The sequence below is a fragment of the Convolutriloba macropyga genome, chromosome 11, assembly GCF_964194025.1.
Source record: "Convolutriloba macropyga chromosome 11, txConMacr16.3, whole genome shotgun sequence".
Taxonomy (NCBI): Eukaryota; Metazoa; Xenacoelomorpha; order Acoela; family Convolutidae; genus Convolutriloba; species Convolutriloba macropyga.
The window spans coordinates 37959371-37979341 of NC_134478.1; the positions used below are offsets into that span (position 1 = coordinate 37959371).

General features: G+C 33.5%; 1 protein-coding gene across 1 annotated transcript in view; it reads left to right on the forward strand.

Annotated features, from left to right (window-relative positions):
- LOC142349643 (voltage-dependent calcium channel subunit alpha-2/delta-1-like) overlaps nucleotides 1–12857 on the forward strand; it is a 261704-nt gene extending 248847 nt beyond the window's left edge. The window contains exons 3-4 of the mRNA XM_075401355.1: nucleotides 10590–10828; nucleotides 12043–12857. Of these exons, the coding sequence (XP_075257470.1) occupies nucleotides 10590–10828; nucleotides 12043–12271 (468 nt within the window). The 3' untranslated portion in view covers nucleotides 12272–12857. The remainder of the gene's footprint in view (nucleotides 1–10589; nucleotides 10829–12042) is intronic.
- Nucleotides 12858–19971: the final 7114 nt, after the last annotated feature.

Here is a 19971-nt window from a genome sequence, read left to right on the forward strand (position 1 = left end):
TTAACTCTAACTCTAAATATAACTCTAACTCTAACTCTAGCATTAACTCTAACTCTAACTCTAGCGTTAGCTCTTACTCTAACTCTAACTATAACTCTAACTCTAACTCTAGCGTTAGCTCTAACTCTAACTCTAACTATAACTCTAACTCTAACTCTAACTTTAACACCAAAGTCTTAACTAGAAATTTTAATAAATGTAATTCTGTAAAACCTCTAACTGATTTTGATGAGAGTAAGTATACTTGTAGAAATTGTACTTCAGCTAAAGTTAATTGTCTATATTGTCCTGCTCTTGTGAGATATGATGGGATAAGAGCTCATGTAAAGAAACAACATCCAGATGTAGAATTAACCAGAGGATTTAGTAGAAATTTAAGTCCTCGAAGAGCTATTACCCAAACTGGGGAAAGCTGTTCGTGTAAATATTATAATTTTGTATCATTTCTTATTAATAATGGAATAAATATAGAAAAAGTAAAACAGAATATATATCTATTGAAGAGTATAGATAGCTTAAAATAAAAAAAATAAAGAAAAGTAAAAAAAAAATTTATTAAAAATTTTAGATAATTTTAAAAGTTATTTAAAAAAGAAGGAAATCACTCTTTAAGCGCGATAAATAGTGATTTTGTACTGGGGCTCTTAAAGAGTGATTCGCTCTTAAAAGAGGGATTTCGCTCTTGTTTTGAAATTTGCTTTATTTTTTAAAAAAATTATTAAATTTCGCTATTACTTTGGGTTTTAGCTTAATTAACAAGGATCTTAATATTATATAAATATTAGCAAAATTTAAAATTTATAAAAGAGTTAAGGTGGTTTTTTTATTCAGGTTACTTTGAAAAACACTGATCACTGTGTTTCCACCGATCTCAGTGTTTTTGACGGTATACCAATCACAGTGTGTCCCATATACAGTCTCACAGCAGGGATCATCCTTTTTAAGAACTGTGAATTTGGTTTTTTTATCTCACTTAGTTTTAAAGCTATTCATCAAATCGGGGGACGTTCACTGGAGTCAGAGAGGAAGGAACCCCAAACCTTCCGTTTGCTAAAGCAACTTAACTAGACTCGATGATTTAACCACTACGCCTAGTGAGACAGAAAGTTTTAGTTTTAGATTGATTAAATACTGATTAGGGGGGTATATGAAAATTTTTGTTATTTTAATATTTCTTTCATTTTTTGTTCAAGTTTTTTCGAAAGTTGGTTTTACGTGCTTGTTACACGGTCTCACTACTTTTATGCTTATATCTGGGGACGTCCACTGGAGTCAGTGGGGATAGAACCCAAACTATCCGTCTGATAACAGTTAATTACCAGCTTAACTCGACACTAGTGGTTTCCACTAAGTGAGACAAGAAATGATAGATTTTGAGTGAATATAAAGGTAATATGTAGTAGTGGATAAAACAGGGATAACAACAAGCAGTAAAATTTGGCCCGATTCGACATGCGCGATTAGCGTTAGGAGAAAGGGTCAAATTTTACTGGTGGTTGGTATCCCTGTTTTATCCACTATTCTCAATATCAAATTTCAAATGAACCATGTAAAAAAATCAAATACCGTCAGATAAAACTTCAAGTGAGCAAAATTGCTCGTCGTTAAGCAATCAGATGTGACCCTTCCTTAACGAGGCTAAACAACAAAATGGCAAAAATACACAAAACAATGGTCAAAGTTTTGAATTCCATTGAATTTTCTGAACCCAAATAATTTCAAAAGTCACCGAAACAGTTATCTTTAAACTAAAAAACTCTGGACATAGAATTCCTTAAGAAAATAGCTCCTTAAAAATAACTACTTAACATGACGATGACACGCAGTGTTGATATTGGGCCAGGGAACAGGACTACAAAACAATAAAAGATACCGAAATACTCAAAAATTTATCACGCAAAGTATCGAAGCCATTAAATCTTAGATATCAAATGATTTTCATATATTATTATTTCAGTAATTACTTATTTTGTTTCGGATACTAAATAACAGGAAGAGAACCAATAGAACTTTATCGTTAAGGGTATATGTTAAAAAACCTATTAAAACAATAAATATTGACCATTTGCGAATTTAATGAAACCGCATAGTGGACAAATTATCAAACATCGGTTATGACATAAAAACAACAGAGAGATTAAATAAATTTTGAATCCCAAGAGAATGGATTGGATCTCTCATTGATGAGAACTAGGTTACAGGTAAACAGATTGAACACAAAAATAGTCTAAGAAAACTCTGATTTATTTAAAAGGATTAAAATCCAAATCATTGAAGACTTAAAAACCATTAGGTGCCATTTGACGGAATTGAATAATTTCAAAAACATATCAGTACAATACAAAAGAAGCCTGCCAAGAATTGGATTAATTCATGACAACAAGAATTTTGATTTAAATCGTGAGAAAACTTTTAAAACCAATTAAAAACCAACTACTCGATATACATTTTTCTCAGTAATTAGAACAGGTCTTAAGACCTCGAAATAAATAACCAAAACAGGCAAAAACAACAAAATTCTGAAGAAAATGGTCAGAAGATGGTATCGGAGCCACTAAAACTATAATTTATTCGATGAAGACTTTGTATGGGTTCAATTGAGGGTTTTTCAACGCCAGTGGGATCCTTCAATGTTCTGTTAAGGTAAGAAGACACTAAAAAGAACAAAATTATGAACAAGCGTCCAATTATTAATCAAATTTTATGAGAACTCGTACTATAAAAGTCATAATGGTATAAGTTGAAACATAAAATTGGCAACAGGATAACTTTTTTTGTAAGCAAATACTATATGAGATCTGCAATATTTAGACCAACAACCAAATTCGGAGAAAAGAGTTTAATTCATTTTTTTTCAATAGTCATAAGAGAGAGCCACTTTTTACCAACTTAAAACTTTATATAGTTTCACATATTTCTCCTCAGTAATCCAATTGCAGCTTAAAATAAAGAGAATGAGTCATAGTACCACAGAAAGTGTAAGAAATGCAGGTAAAGCCCAGAAATTCATCAGAAAACAGCGAAAAGAAATCGTGTAGAAGTAAAAACAAACTGTTTCATGAAAACAGAAAAAATGAAAAAAAAATGTCCCCAGCGTTTAAAAAAGGATTTTCAACAGTTTTGATTGAACACACAAGAACCTTTTTATCACTTAGCGTCCTATGAAAACACGTAATTTTTCCAATTGGAATTTAAAAAGTACTTAAGAAACGACTTGGTTCAAAAATTCAGCAAAATAATACAAAAAATATATAAAAGAAATGACGCTAAAAGTGAAAACAAAATCAATTAAAGTAATTTTTGTTCACAAAAAAAGTAAACTTTGATATTTCCTCGAGAATTACATATTTAAAAAAATTCAATTTCAAGCTTGAAGGGCTTCCTTGTGATACTACAAACAATTCTCTATGCAAAAAAATAATTTGGCGAAAACTGGCTGAACAACAAAACCATTCGAGCATATAATGGAAATTATAATGGAAATTATAATGTTAATTGGAATTTGATTTTGCTTTACTCCGTCCAGTATTTATATTTCATTTTCCTAGTTATTCTTTTCCGTTGGTCTCAAACTGCTATTAATATTGACCACATTTAATGCAACTTGATCAGTTTTGGCGAGATTTCATTCAGGGAAAATGTTATTAATCTCAAGAAGTCATTGCTTATTTCCGAGGAATTCTAGTTTTCACTTCGAAGTTACTATTAGCTTCCTCTTTATGCAAAATGATCGGGTTTTTTTTCCGAGAATGAATCATCACAAAAAGGAATTAAACCATTTTCTGAAGATTTAGGAAGGTTTAATAGTTATAGAATTTTTCCATAGAATATTCTCATAATAAAGGAGGGATTTTGATTGTTTATTTTGCAGACACCTCCAGTTATCTAAACAACAAAAAGGGAGGCTTTTTAAACCCTGGGCAGTTTTTATTGTTCCTCTGACGCACTTGTTTGCCTGGGTGCCCGTCCCTAGTCAAAAAGGGGAATAGAAACAATTTCTCCACCTAATTGGGGGTTGGTTAATGAACCAGGAATAAGAATTGCAATATTTTGTCCCCATGGTAGGAGGTCTAAAAGAAATTGCAATGCTATTATATTGCTACGAGTAGCTGAACTAAAAAATTGGCGAATTTTATTCAACGTTTATAATAACTGGGTTAATTTTTATTGGTTTTTCAGAACTTTGTTTAGTATTGCATGGCGAAGTTGATGATTCGTTGACTAAAGTTAGCGGAGGCGTTCAAATTTTAGCAATACTGTTAAAGTAATTCAGTCTCAAATATTAACCATTTCCACTTGTAATATAGATATGCAATTGATCGACAGGAGTTATTAGAGAGTTGCTGAAGGAATTGTTTGCAATTTTACTGACACTTTTAATTACCAATAAAATCAAAATGAATTTAAAGTTATTGTTTAATATAACTGGACCCAATCACCCAGTATCAGGTGCTTGTATCCCGCGGTCATGGGACACAAAAGGTTCGGCTAGTGGCTGTGACATTAAATCTAAAGATAAAAGCCTTACCGAAAATGATATTTAACAATAATATTTAACTCCATTTCTGATTTTCATTTGTAGTTGTGATAGTTCCGGAGACGCCCCCCCCCCCCCCACCCCTAATAGTACCAAATACGTTTTTGTTTCGACCCCCCTTAGTGGAGGGGGGGGGGGGCTTTATCGTTAGAGAGCTCTCAAGTGTTATTAATAGAAAGCCCGTCAAGTGAAGAATAATGAATTCACAATACTACGTTTTTCTGAAATTTCACCTTTTTCTTGGAGTTATCAATATTTAAATTTTGTGAAAATCAGCACTGTTCGCTATCCGTAATTCACTTTCGAAAGTTTTTGCGCAAATTTTTATTAATTTTGCTACAATGAATTGAAACGTTGCCAAAATCTTTTTTTTCTTTTTAAAATTGACGGGAAAATGCTGAATCTATCAGTTTAAAATTTTGAAGTTTTTTGTCTCCTGGTTTCAATAATTTATCCTTTTTTTTCGAGAAGACTGGCAGAAAATCATTTAGTTACGGAAAAACTGCTAATATTCCTCAGGAGCAGTGCCCAAAAAATCCCCAGACTAAATCGAGGGTTAATTGACGTACATTAATTGACAAACCAAATTGGAGTTGCAGTTTTTCAAGTTTTTCAAATCTGACTCAAATGGGTTTTTTTTTGTAAATTTTGGCGCCATTTTTGGTCTATTGCAGATTGTTTTGCCCAGTTTTGTTAATGCGTGGACATTTACGTTTTATTAACAGCCCTGACGCGATATTGAGTGTAGTATTGATCTTATTGTAACTTGTTCCAACCAAAAAGATTTTGATTAAATTAGGTGATGTCTTCATTACGATATTTCCTCGCTTTTTGCTGCTTTCGATGCCAATGAACTGCCATATGTGAGTACTGATTTTAATCAATACCTAAATGAGGCAATCAGATAAGTATTTTTTTAAACTTTTTTCAAATTTTTTGAAGTGAAGCAAATAAAATTGGTTTATAACAAAGTTGAATGTTATTAGAGACATTTTTAAATGTGCTAATTCAAATGAACGTTTGTCGTTGCTGTTGTGTCTCTTGAATTTGAGATTCTTCTTCTAAAGGTGCATAGATGCTCTTGTCTGAATGTCTCACTCGAGCAATGGGCACCAATATTTTTTTAATGAAATATTATTTTTAGTACAAAAACGAATTTTTCTTGTTGTGATTATGTTTTTGTTGTTGTGGTGGTTTTAGTCACACTAGTGAAGGGTCCTCGTGTAATCCTACGGAGGGCTACGAAATTTTCTACATGGTAAATGGTTTTTGTGGCTTTGGCTATTTGTGTTAAAAAAGCTTTAACTTTTTGTATGCTGTCTTTTTGTTTCAATTTATCACAATGGATTTTTAGGCTGGCACAAAACGACTTATATAAAACTTCAAATTATTCGCTAAAATTTTACATAAAATTATCAGATTGCCTTTCTATAAAAAATAAATAGTGACTTTTTTTCGCGTTTTAGTTCTGTTTTTTGTTGTCTTGCACGTTATTTCATGATGCACAGCTCTTATGTCAAGAGTAATTGTCATAAGATTGTGTTTATATGACTTAAATTCTCTGTTTTAATTTAACAAATGATGAAAATTATAGTTATGCTACTAATTGTCGCCATATTTGAGGGTTGCAATTTTTTCTGTCTTGTCTCTTAATCTCGTTATTCACAAGTTCCATTGCTTCGTGAGGCTAAAACTAATTGCATAAGTTTTTTCAACTGATGGCTACATGTGTTAGGGACAATTCAGTTTTTGACCTTTCATGACTTTCTTCACTCAGTAAAAACGATTTCTGCACCCACGTAACAAATTTAAAATAAAAATACTAAGTCCAGAAAAAAAATGGCTGGCTAAAGCGAGGTAATTAAAAGGCAATGTTACAAAACGCATTTGTCTCCAATATGATGTGCTTACGATCGAATTTGAATTCAGAATACTTTTTGTTTTTGTTGTATGGCAGAATGAGGCGTTCACTTGGTAAAACTGTTTTGTTTTATCTGCCTGAGAATTTGCATGAGCTTAGTTTCATTTTTGGAACCATATGTTTCATTGAATTCACTTTTTTGTTCATTCTATTGGAATAAAAGAATTGATCTCATTATCATGCAACGTCCGTCTGTGTTTGAGAATCCATCAAGTATCAATGAGAATCCAGTGCCCTGTTTTATATTAAATATTTTCTATCTTTACCTCATTTGATCCAAAAATGTTGATAGAAAAATTTGGATCAGCGGGGTTGGCATTTTATGTGCCAACGCACATTACCGAGTTTTTTCCCAACCTAGCTTTATTGATAAGACAAGCGGGGACCTTTGAATCAGCGAGGGAATGATTCGAGTTCCGAGAATGTGTTTGAGCTCTGAGTAGTAGACTGAAACTCGTTTAACACTTCTATGTTACTTGACAACTTCGTTTTATTAAAGCGGACTTTTTGTTCCGACCCCCACTTTAGTGGGGAGGGAGGAACTATATACTCAACTGGGTTTTTTTTTTGTTCAGTCAATTTTGGCCGACCGATATATTCATCGTAGAGAATTGTGAGTGGTATCATTAAAAAGCCCGTCCAGCATAGAATGTGGAATTAAAAAGATTTTTTTCGATTTTCGTGTTTTACAGGGAGCTATCGAGGTTTCGTTTAAAGTTTTGTGAACATTCGACTCTTTTTGTTCACATTTTCAGTAATTTTTGCTAAAATTTGGCACAATTTCGCTAATATAAATCAAAATAAGTTAAAAATTTTTAAAGGCAGGGTGTTTTTGTGGAAGAGTGTTGCTGAATGGTTTCATTGAAGTTTTTTGCTAAAATTTTTGATAACATTTTCAAAATTCAAACTTTTTTCATTAAAAATGGCACAAAATAGGCTTTTTTGGTCCACTTTGTTAAAGTTTGTCAGACTTAGTGACCTAGAAACCTTAACACAGACTCCTCATCTCAAAAATAGCGCTAGTTGTAATAAGGCGCCATATCAAAGTCTTCTGGAATTGAAACTTTGCCGTTTTTTGCAGATTTAACTCTATAATTATACAAAATGCCTTTTTTTTCAATGTTTGAAGAATTCCACTCAACAATTGGTCTAATTCGCAAATATTTGGAACACTTGGTCCGTTTGTTGAGCGTTCCAAAAAATCAGAGAGAGGTTCGATAATATCATGGACTCTTAGAATCAGAGACTTTTAGGTTTTTGTTTTGATGCTGACTTTTTTCAAAATATTTTGCTTTTGTTCTTTTAATGTTAATTACTGACAATATTTTTTATCCACGGGTCCGTTAGTGACAGCTCCAATGTAAATTTGAGGCCTAATGTAGATACAGTTTGTTTTCAGAGAACCAAAGGGTTTTTTATGGCTTTGAGGAAGAGTTTTAGTAAAATTTAACTGAACTCTTGTCTTTTGCCTTCAAATGTTATTTTTTTGGCCGTCTTACTTTTAAGTTTGACCACTCGAAGATCTAAATATCTTCCTCAGGAGGTGCAAATGAATTTTTTTTATTCATTCGGTTGTTACCTAGTGTCTCTTATGTTATTGAAGTTATTTGCTTTAAGGAAATTTCTGTGATTTTTTGAACTTGTCATTTTTTTGTATTATTGTAGCCAACATTTTGCTTATTCTCAGTAAGTACAGGTCAATCTTTCCTCCATATAGAAAAAAAGCTAATTTTGTGGTTGACTCTTTTAACAGAGGGAATTCTTGCTTTTGGTACTACGAGTTTTTATACAAAATTTTCTGATTTTTGTGAATATTTGCCCATTTTTGATGTTGTTTTTGTTTCTTTTGTAAATTGTTACATTATTTGACAGTCTAACTGAAAAAAACGTTACAACATTTGAAGCTGAACATAATTTTTGTTTTTATAACATATGGTTTGAAGGGCTGCGACACAGTTCTCTTGCAGAAATTGATAGAGTCTTATGCCAAATATTGTGTAATTAACGGTCTCAGTAGCCAACTATAGATAAAAAATTGAATTTAAATAACTGATATCGATAAATAACTCATGGCTGTTTTGACTTTCGAATTAAGTTTTTTAAAAAAAGAGTTATAGTATTCTTCAACTTATCCCTTTTTGTTCTGGTTTGCGTTTTTTTTTGTATTTTACAATGTTGTTTCATTTTCGTAAATTAGCCTCAATATTTAGAGCTCTTTTTAATGTTTTGTTGAATCAAGCAATAAATTTTCTGTTATATAAACTTTCTAAATGATGTCTTCAGGGCTTAGACAATTGGTTTCAGAAAAAATTTGTGAAGTTTAGATACATTTCAGTTTTTGTGGTTCTTTTTGTTGTCAATTTGTGATAGTCATTTTACAAAAAGACGTTATGATTATCAAAGGGGACGCAAATGAAGATGTTATATTCTCGCGATTAATATCTTATCAGTTTAATGGCTTCAAAACTGTGGTTTCGTAAAGTTGTTTTTGAAAATTATTAGTTCAGCTTGTGTTTAATGTTAGTTTATAGTCTTATGATTTAGTCTCATTAATAACAGTCGCAATTAGTTTTCCGAGTAGTCTACTTTTTTACTCGAAAGCTTTTGTTGGCTCTGATTTTCGAAAATATTTGTTTTTAATTAAAAATAAGGGATAGATTTTGGATATCTGCCAAATTTATTTGTGTTAAATTGTAGCTAAGCTTCTCTATATACAATGCACATCATTTATCTATTGAAATACAATTTGCTCTTCATAATGGTTTTATTTTCCTCAAATGGTCTTTCTTCTTGGAACAACCAGTTTTCATAAAACCAATTTTCGTGATTTTTGCAAATTTGCCCATTTTTGTAGGTTTTTGTTTTCTTTTCACAGTATCACAATAACGGGCGTCATTTGACTTACAAATGTTGTCACCTGCAAAAAATATAAACGAAGATTTCTATTGTTTTTAGTGATCAACTTAATATTTAATTGATTGGGGGGACATCGTTTTCGTGCATAATTTTTCATTCAAGTTTTGCCTGTATTTGTCGTTCTTTTTGTAGTCGTATGACATATCCTGCATAATGAAAGGCCTCAGTCGCACTGTCGCTCTCTATTGAGGTGCAAAATACTCTCTCAATGATTTCATTTGATGCGTAATAATTCTAATCAGTTCGAATTTAATAATTTTTTTTAAAAAAGCAATGTTTTAATAAACTTTTGCCGCTTTTGCTCATTTCTAGTCGACTTGTTGCCAAGTCGCATTGAGGAAAAGTCCCATATTTTGTTCCAAAGAGTACCGGTTAATCCTCTTAGTGTAAATTTTATCTGATGCCCTTTTGATTTGGTTATAAGTGGTTTTCAAAAAATAGACAAGGAGTTTTGGTTGTAATTAATATTTGTAGCTATTTGATTTTTATTGCTGTCTTTTCTGGTAGTCATATTATGGTAGCCACAGGTCTTTGCAGACCGACCCTCTAGAGTAGATTGTTTAATTTTCTGTAGTTTTTTGTTGAACGATATGTTGATATCTTATTTTTTTTAAATCTTTTCTTCATTTGGTAGACAATTAAGTGAAAAATGTAGATGAGCGGGGTCGGAACTTAATGTACGAACGCACATTACCGAGCCTCCTTGGTTTTACTAAACTTAACGAATCTTTGGGAAACTTTTACTTTTTTCTAAAGTTTCCCATTTTTCCATGGGAAAACGTCTAAAAACCGTGAGGTCCGTAACAGTGGTTTCGGGTCGTACAAAAAATTGCGTGGTCAGTTAATTTAAGTTTTTTATTGATACTTTTAGAAACTTTTGACGGTGAAAACGCCCAAAATATTTCAAGGAAGTACTGGTAAGGGCCCTATAAACAGTGACAAAAACTTAATTTGTTTTTGAACTATTTGCTTAAAAAGCTCAAAACAATAAACCTCATTCTCATTGCTACATCGATATGAAACGTGTCCTTTACGTGTCCTTTATACTGTTTTTCGGTTTTGCCACTGAAAATGCAATAATGACAATGTTTGTTTTGAAAACTAACAACCATTTAATGGAACCAACAATCAAACAAAAACTTTAAATAATAATGTTAATAAATCCGTCTCATCAACGTGAGCTGTAAAGCAGAATTATTTTTGTTCTTTTTTCAGTTTGCGGCTGGAAAAAAGTTCTACCGGCAATCAAGCAACGATGTCCTTCCGGTGTCTGGAACGATAGAGACGTGTTACGACTACACGACGGACACGACATTCAACTGTACGAGAGACGACTCGGCCACTCGGACCTTCATGATCTCTTGGGTGCCTCGGACGAACATGCAGCTGCTAGTAATAACCACTCCTGTCAGCAAAGACTGGTGTGTCCAGGGATACGTCATACCTAATGCAAAGTAAGAACTCTACTACCTGTACTGTTAAATTGAATTGATGTATATGATTTGTGACTGATGAAGTCGGTGGTTCGTTTTATTTTGCTACACAGTTGTTTCTTTTCTTTTCAACCATTTAGGTTATATATTGAATTTAATTGTTTCAAAAAAGTGATCATGGTCACAAAAAGAGCAATGTTTTTCATGAAAAGAACAGTGTGAAATTTGGAGATAATAATAAAAAGGCAGACAATTGAAAACAGACCGGTTCAGCCTGATTCTGTGCCACGCCATTTAGTCAGGAACAATTATTATTATTATTATTATCATAATTCCAGTATAAACGAAAATCTCCACGAAACGATGTAAGGGGACAGATGATGGGCGTAATGCGGGTGGTTACTTCACGGAAGAAGTTTGGAGTCATGATCAGTGCTTCCTCAGTAAAATGCACATTTGGTCCACTGTAATTGAAAACGTCTCAGTTCGAGTCTTGCGGGGAGTTACCCAAGTCTTGGCAGAGAACTTGTTTCGCCCTTGCCATGACTTACGATGTGATTTACATTTTTTTTAATTTCATCATTTTTTTTCTAATTTACTTATATACAAATATTCTCTCTCCCATAATTGAGAATAATTTATATAAATAAAGGCAATTAATTCTGATGACGCAAATAATGGAATCTAATTACTCATATGGTCAAATCTAATTACATTTGCCTTTGAAAAACACTTAAACTAAACCGTCAGTGTTTTCACCACGACGCGTTTGTGGACAAGACTGGCTTAATCCCCTCAAAATATTTCAATCCAAGCGAATTTAGCGAACATAAGTGTTTTCCACATAATTAATGTTTTAAGATTGCGTGTAAAATCCACTTGCACAAATTGGTCAGTTAGCCGGATTTGGGGGTCTGTATTGACCACTAATTAGCCATTTTCTAGTCTGTTTCTTATCAAGGAATTATAAGATTTTTATTGTTTCGCTACCCGGCTACTTTGTAAGATCTTGCAAGAATCTTTGGTTTAAAATTTATAAAGCTTCTTAGAAGATTCTCTAAGACTCTCGCAATAAAAAAGATCCTTCTATATAGTCGTCGATATGCAGGATATTTCTAAATAATTGCGTAAGGAAGATCTTTCATATATAAATACAAAGTAAGTGTATGTATAGGCAAGTATTAAGATGTGTAGATTCCACTGGGTTTGGTTATATTTTATTTTTTTTCTCGTAGGCAATATCCTCGCAAAGAGTACGACATCTGCGACCAGCCCAACTACCACCGGGAACCCCCAGACACAACCTGCCCAGCTGACCACCATTTAGAGGACAAAGTGTACAAACACTGCGGGAACACAGCCACACACCCACACAATCCAGTACCACACTCTATCAAACTTGTGCTTCTAACTGTTTTGTTATTAAGTCACATTTCTAGGGACAATTTTCTATTATTATTGTAGGAGTACAATGCCGCAAATAGAAAACAGCCGCTATTAAGATATTTCAATTGTAGTATACCCTTGTTAGTTTCCTTATTAGTTCCAAAAGATCAAGTACGATGCTGGTACTACAAAAATTAACTTCGAGCTATATTTTATTACCACTGTGATTGCGCATTTGATCTTTATCAGATATCATTAATGATATGTATATATTACCAGAGTTCTTTTACGATGAACAGCTCGGGGAAACAAATAGTAAGTTTTGCGCATACAGGGAAAACTTCTGAGCACATGATTCAATATGTTATTATGACATTTTTATCGGGTTTCCTAGGACAACAACTGACTAGATCTTAGTGCAATTCGGAAAAAAATTATCAAGATTATTTCAACTGCAATTCAACAATGGATAACTGTCTGAGAGACACAGAAGCAGCGTAATAGCTAGCCGGCCTCTCCTAATAACCCCGCAAAAGCGGTAATGAATATCCCACGTTAAACAAATTTGTCTAATTTTGATTAAGATTTAATATTTTTATTCATATTTATTAGTTGCGAAAATTAATTTAAACTGGCGGTAATTCAATTTAATGTGTTTTCCTTCCGTTTTCTTTTAACGGGTTTAAAATACCAAATAAATCCGTGCAACAAATTGATTGCTGAAAGTAATCTCAGTTCTAATAAAGGTATCAAAGGGGCTCAAAATTCATGAAACAATCTTGATTATTGATATTGGAAACCCCAATTTTGAGTGGATGGTTGTCTTGCAAGCAAGATCATCGAAATTCTTGCAGACAACATTTTCCTGCGAGATGCAAGACCCGGACGCTTATCTTGCAAGAAACTTGTAAGATAACCGTCCAATATCCACTTTGGCTTTCTCGTCAGTAAACACATTACGAACATTATGTACATTTGTTAGAACTGAGTATTAATTTTGCTTACACCAAAGGGTTCTCTGGGTTCTAGGGCCGCTTTTGTTCAATCGTTACGTGAATGATTTAAAATTGAAATGTTTGAAGTCATACAATACGCTGATAAAACTGTTCTTTTAGGATCCCATTGCAAACTTGATAACTGTAAAAAGTCACTGTAAAAATCCACAGATTTTGTATTGGACTGCTTTAAGTCTTTGGTGGTTAAATTCAAAGCAGATAAAACCGAATTTGTCGTATTCGGCAAAAATTATCAACCTCAATTACTATAAAATCGAGAAACATAGCAGGAAAGTCCTGACGTACAATTCAAAGAATATTCATTGACTAAACAAAAAGCTAGACCTAGAATGGAATATGAGTGAATTGAGAAAACCTTTAAAAAACAGATCAAAAAAGTTTAAAAAACAAAATCAATGTCAAAATGCCACATGTGAACAAAAAACCACTAGCGAGAATTGGAAATTTGGTTCAACCAAAAAACTATGAATGGATTGGAAAAACGCTGTAGATCAAAATCCGATCCAAAAAATCGAAAAAAACAGTAAAAATCAAAGTGAAATTGCCGCACGTGAACAAAAAACAAGCAGTCAGAACGCGAATTTTTGTTCAGACGCCGTTTTCTCACTCTACTTTAAAATTAGAGCGAAAACATTTCACTCCACAAAACCATTCATTTTTTTGCTCCACTTCTTGTTTCGGCGTGGCCAAACTCACTACTCCAATTTGACGTCAAAAATCATGAAAATGTGCGAACAGATCTTAAAAAAGACCACGCCCCAATACAATTCAAATTCTTTGAATTGTAACAAGAAATTGAAGAAAAACAAGTGAAATATCCGGGAGCCACTATAGTTAATGCGCTCAGATATCAGTCAGAAGTTATAAACCGGCACTCGAAAAAAAGCTCAAAGTATTAAATGCTTGTACTAATTGAGAGACTGCCTACCAAAACAGCTTATCCGTTATAATTTTTTTTCTCTTTTGATTAACCATTTTCGAAATTCAGCCGTACAGTTGGGCACCATTGATTAGAGCCTAATCGTTAACTTATAATTCAAGCTCCATTAGAAAATACTGCTTATTGGCTTTTTGCTTGACTGCAGAATAGCTTGTTATATCTTTCCTTCGACTACTAATAACCATCATCTAATAGGGCGAAATTAATCGCGCTGCCTAATTTTGACTGTTATTTACGTCACACTAGTTGAATACACGATACATAAGACTGCTGGTACTCCAGCATTTCAGTGTTTTTTAGGCAACAAATGCAGGTTTTACTGGGGAATGATTCGATTTGGAGAGGGAAACGCGAAGCGAAATAAAAATTGTGATCAGAAGAAAATTTCCTAGAGATAAAAAATAATGAGACGGGAACTATCGATCCACAGAAAATTTGTGAACATCAGTACCCAATGAAATGTAATGTGAAAGTGAAACAAAGATGAAAACTTCAAAAACTGTCCATGAAACATTAAAAAAATGATCTAACATAATCTCTACTTCCCTGAAATGAAAAAAAAGTTTATGGTATTTGTCTTACTAAAAAGCACCTCAATTACAATAGCAACACGTGTTTGGAGTTCAAAGTATTTATGGAAACCCTCAAAGGCACTCAACCTTTATTGGAATGAAAGTCTTCCTGCTTTCGCGCTTTTCTGGGAATGTTTGCATACTCTGTCTTCAGCTGCCACCAGATCAAGACACACACAATATCCACATCTCTGAAAGAAGATTTCCTCGCAGATAACAAGGAGATGCCGCCAAACCGAGAATTTTCATAAAGGTAACCAACTCTGCTGTTCGCAACCACTAACTTTTTCTTCTAATTGTTGACAAGAACACTACGAGCAGGAACATCGTATGGTCTATCAAGGAAAATTATACGGACGAAAATGGCAAAACACATTGTAATAATACACACAAAAAGCCTCTTATAATTTCTTTCTTTGCTAGCCCGTCTAACCAATTATCAATATTGAAAAATTTTACAGTTGATATGCCAAGAGCAACTTGAGGTAACAATATAGTAGATCTCCATTCAGAGGATTTTTGGAAAATATTTCTATACATGGTTCTCCCTCCCCATTTCTCTATCAATTTTCCACAAGAAGACTTCTCATGTTCCAAAACAAGAATTTGGCTCTTTGTTTAGATTGTCAGCAGTTGAAACAAAAACGCAAAAACAAATGTTTTTAAAACCTCAGTTGGTGAAGTTATATCTAACAAACGGAAGATTCGATGTTATAGAAAGCATTGTGATTTTTTTGTTACTTGAAGGAACTTGTGGGGTCTTAAATCAACTTCCGAGAAATTCTTTTGACTCACAAAGCGTTTCAGTTCAAGACCAATATTTTACGTCAGCAATAAGGAAAATTTTTAATATCTTTTCTTTGCGTTATCAAACATACCTTCAGGTCTGTTTGATTTCTTTTTGTTACTATAGTTGCTATAGTTGTAGCTTCCTGACATTTGTTTTCAGGAAGGATTAGATCATACAAATTTAGCGGTTTTCCTGATCAACATCGATTTTCATTTCTTAAATGTTTCAATGGGGGCGGGCTTGTTCAAGGGATAAAGCAGAGGACATGTATTGGAGATCTTCTTGTCCTACTCTTGATAATATAATCAGGCATGATAAAATCTGTTGAAAAATGGGCAAGACGAAAAAGGGGTGACCGTCCACCGTTTTTACCTTTATGACTTTCGTTTCTCCAAATCGTCCTGATCTTGTCCCTATGGTTCTACCCAGTAGGCAGATGCCTCCTTGTATCTAGTCTTTCTCTCTCAATCTTCAAACGATGTCATTTGTTTTGAGAAAAGGTCATTTATTTTGAGACTGCTCGTGCTGTTTGGCCATTTTGACCGTCGGCTGAGAATGGGCAGATAATCTTCCTCCAAACGTTGCGATAGACGGTTCGTCAGTTTCGGCATATTCTTCTATGTGTTCAAACTTTCAGAAGCTAATCTCAAAATTGATCTGATTGCAAATTGATGAAGGCACTCTGGAACAGAATGTGGTTTGGTTTCAACGTTTCCTTGTTGCCTGACCTGATCAGCAACATTAGTCAACGGCTTTGAGTTCAAGACTTCCTCTGTTTATACCATTATTATTGGGAACGTGTCAACGGGAAGTCTTCAGCAGCCTAGGACAAAAAACAGAAGAGCCTTACGCGGTTGCTCTGCATTAAACGCACAAGTCTCAAAACGTATTTTCTATTCAGTTTCATCTCTTACTTTACTGCTATAGTTGCGAATCCATGACATTTTGTCCAGAGAGGGTGAATTATATAGTTTTGGCGGATTCCTTAAACACCATCCAGTTTCATTTTTCAAAAGTTACATTGTCACTGGGAACAATTTGGAGCTGACAGCACAATTGTTTGTAGTTCCAAAAATGGTTATACTGAAATTTCTGAATTTATAATTCTGCTAACATTTCTCACTTAATGCTTGTCATTACCATGGAAATTAAAATAAAAAACTTTTTCTGAAAAATATGAGGTTGTTGTCAGATCAAAACTTTTGATTTATTTTATGCCTTATTAGTCTCCAAATGTAGCCATTTTTGAAAGGAACCTCTGACCAACAAAAAAGAACTTTCACGCGGAGAGGATAGAAACCAATGGAAGACGAAAAAAGTAAACTATTAAAGCTTGATAGAACTTTGACAACATTAGCTGAAATTGTAAAATCATCCACATTTTTGTCTTTCCGTTACTTCTGGTAATATTCCAATGAGAATCCTAAGGAATAGTTGGAAACTGCCGAACAACGTGACATACAAAGCTTCATGAGTACAATTGATAAAACATTTTTCCAGAAATCAAAATTCTTCACTCTGTCAAAATGAAACTCTCGGAAATTACTTTTTGCTGGTATTTGGATTTATTTTTTGTCTTGAATATTTCTAAAGGAGCTTAAAGCAACTGCCCATTGATCTAGGATTATATTTTAAATCTTGAACTTTAGTCTTGATTTTCATCTTTTATTTCTAACACAGAAAATTACACTGTTGAGATGCAGCTTTTTGTTTATTGGTTAATCAATATGCTTTAGCAAATAACTTGTTTTATTGTTCATCAAACACATTCTAAGTTTTAGCTGCCAAAGCCTCAAAATGTAAAGACACATCTTAGTGTTCATAATTAGGACATTGACGTACCATGTTTGTATACAAAGCCAGTGCTGTATCACAATTTCTAGAATTAAATTATGTTGTCGCTCTTTCTTCTAGCCCTCGACCAATGAAATGATCAAGCTCCATCCAAAAAGCCTATGAAAAGACTATGCTTGACTCATAAAGTCACATGAAAAGACTTTTGCTGGACCTTAGCTAAGAAGCTTGACAGTGTATTTTTGGTCAATGTTGAGCCCCTCACCCCACGAGACTAATTGGGTCTTTTCATAATTCTAGTTGTGGACTAGGGCGGTGCGAAAAAATCCCAAATCAGGTTTAGTATCGTGTCTGAGCAAAATGAGCCCTTATTTTAAATTTCTCTTGTCAACCAGCCCCCTGTCTTTTCCTGCCAGTGATTTTTGATAGCATGCAAAAGTTTGTAGGGCAGGGATAAACTAACCACGCTTTTGTTCTCATCCGCTATGGATCAAACGAGAGGCCATGACCGGACTCAATTTTTAAAAATGCAACCAGCTATGGTAAAAGAAATCTGCTCTTACTCTTTTGGTATCGACCGAGTCCCCCCATTCCAACACACTTCTAATACAACCAGACATGAGGTGCATTTTTTCCTCCTTTTTTTAATCAAGAAGGGTCATTTTAGGGGCCTTTTCCAATCAAAAATCATCACTAATCTTCTTCAGTCAAATTTGTTCACTTTTTACAAATTAACGCACTTAAAAACGCAGACGCAGTCTATGCTGAATCCAAATAGGATTTCGTTTATTCTAGGAGTGTTCTTGAGTAAAAAAACTGTGCCAATTTAACTCGATCATTATAACCAAAATGCAATATTTATTTTTGATATATTTGCTTTTTTGTCGATCTACCCAAATTGGTAAAGTTCGGAATAATTACGTGTTTCTGACGAACGAACATCTAGAGCAAGGATAGTTATGGCCTTATTGTTTTTTGCAGTCCAAAAATATTTTGGGTTGTAATCAGTCGCTGTCTTTTTTTTGAAAAAATTCTTAAAAATTTTTGTTTTTATTGTAATTACAGTAGAGAACGACACAAAACAATGCTTGCTAATGACATGTCTGATTGGTTTCCTAAACAGTTTCAAAAAATCTTATCCAGTTTTTTTAAGCCGTAAGCTTATGGTGGTTTTGACTTTTAAAATTACCGATTTTCGAAACAAAAATTGGATTATTGAGTTATGCCGATTTATCTTTTTTTTTCAACATCGTGTAGCTTAAAGTTAAGACAAGTTTTCACTATATCCTTTTTTAGACATTTTCCCATCTTAGAGGTTCCTTTTTTGTCTGCTCACATTACTGACAGCTCAGATATGACATTATTGGTGTGTAAAATTAAGCCAAAAATGGGCAATATCAATTTCCTACTGTATAGATAATGGTTTTAATTGGCTTCGACCCTTTCATCTGACAGAGTTTAATGAATTTTTTTATTTTGTTTGTACCTGTCCTTCTTTTTATAGTTGTATGAAAATTTCTGGATAATTTCAAATAATAGAGGATTTCTATGGATGAAAAATTGAGCCAAGTTTAATGTTTTTAGTTGATAGCTAAAGATTTTCATGACTTTGGAATCAAATATTTTTGAATAAATTTAGACGTAATTTGTAAATTTGCTTATTGCTATACTTTTTGCCTACAAATTTCATTGTCACATAAATTAAAAGTCACATATCACATTAATTCTTAAGAAAAACACAATTGAAATGTAATATTTTAAGGGAATGGCTTATAAACATAACAATTTTGAAACCGGTTTCTCACAAATTTACTTTTGTTTTTGATAGGTAATGTTTTTATGTCTTTGATTTTAACTTTTTTAAAGATACAAATATAAGATTCAATTTGTTCTGTTTGTTCTTTCAGAGGTAACATCTCACGTACTTGGTGTTCAAACGTTCAGAAAAAGCGCATTTGATAATATCTTCTTCAGATTATAGTTTTTAACGGCTTCAACATCGTTTCGCGCAAAAATCAATTCAAGTTTTTTCGTCTAATTTTGTCATTTGTGTTGTAGATGTGGTGCACCTCCATTCGGAGCACATGATTATTGAAACCAAGCCTCATAGATGTATTACTTTATAAACACTCATAAACTATGTGTTATTATATTTATCCTATAATTTGTTCAGCCATATTAAAGTACGTTGTAGCTATTCACTACTGTGAACATGTGTGTTTACGTTTAATGTTGTGAAGTGTCAACGCATGCGTTGACAGGTATTCGTCTGCTCGCGCTGGATGTGTGAAAGCTAGACTATGAAAAAGTGCAGTTTGCCTTAACGTGAAATAAACTTAGTTGCATATTCCAGGCGGAATTTAAGCTTCGTTAACAATCTTTTTCTTACACTCACCACATGGCGCAGTCATCAACTCAAAAATCAGCGATAAGAGTCCCATTATTTTGGGAAAGCGGTGCAAATCCGAATCAAGAATGGTCACAGTGGTTTTCAACATTCAAATTAGCCGTAATGGCAAAAGAAAATTTAAAAGTAGATAAACTACCTAGAACAAAACCAGCACCAGCTGACCTATTCTGTCCAGCCATGCCGTCACTAGAAGAAGCAAGACAAAACGAATCAGAAGAAGAAACAAGAAAGAGAGACATCAGAAACCAGAGAAGAA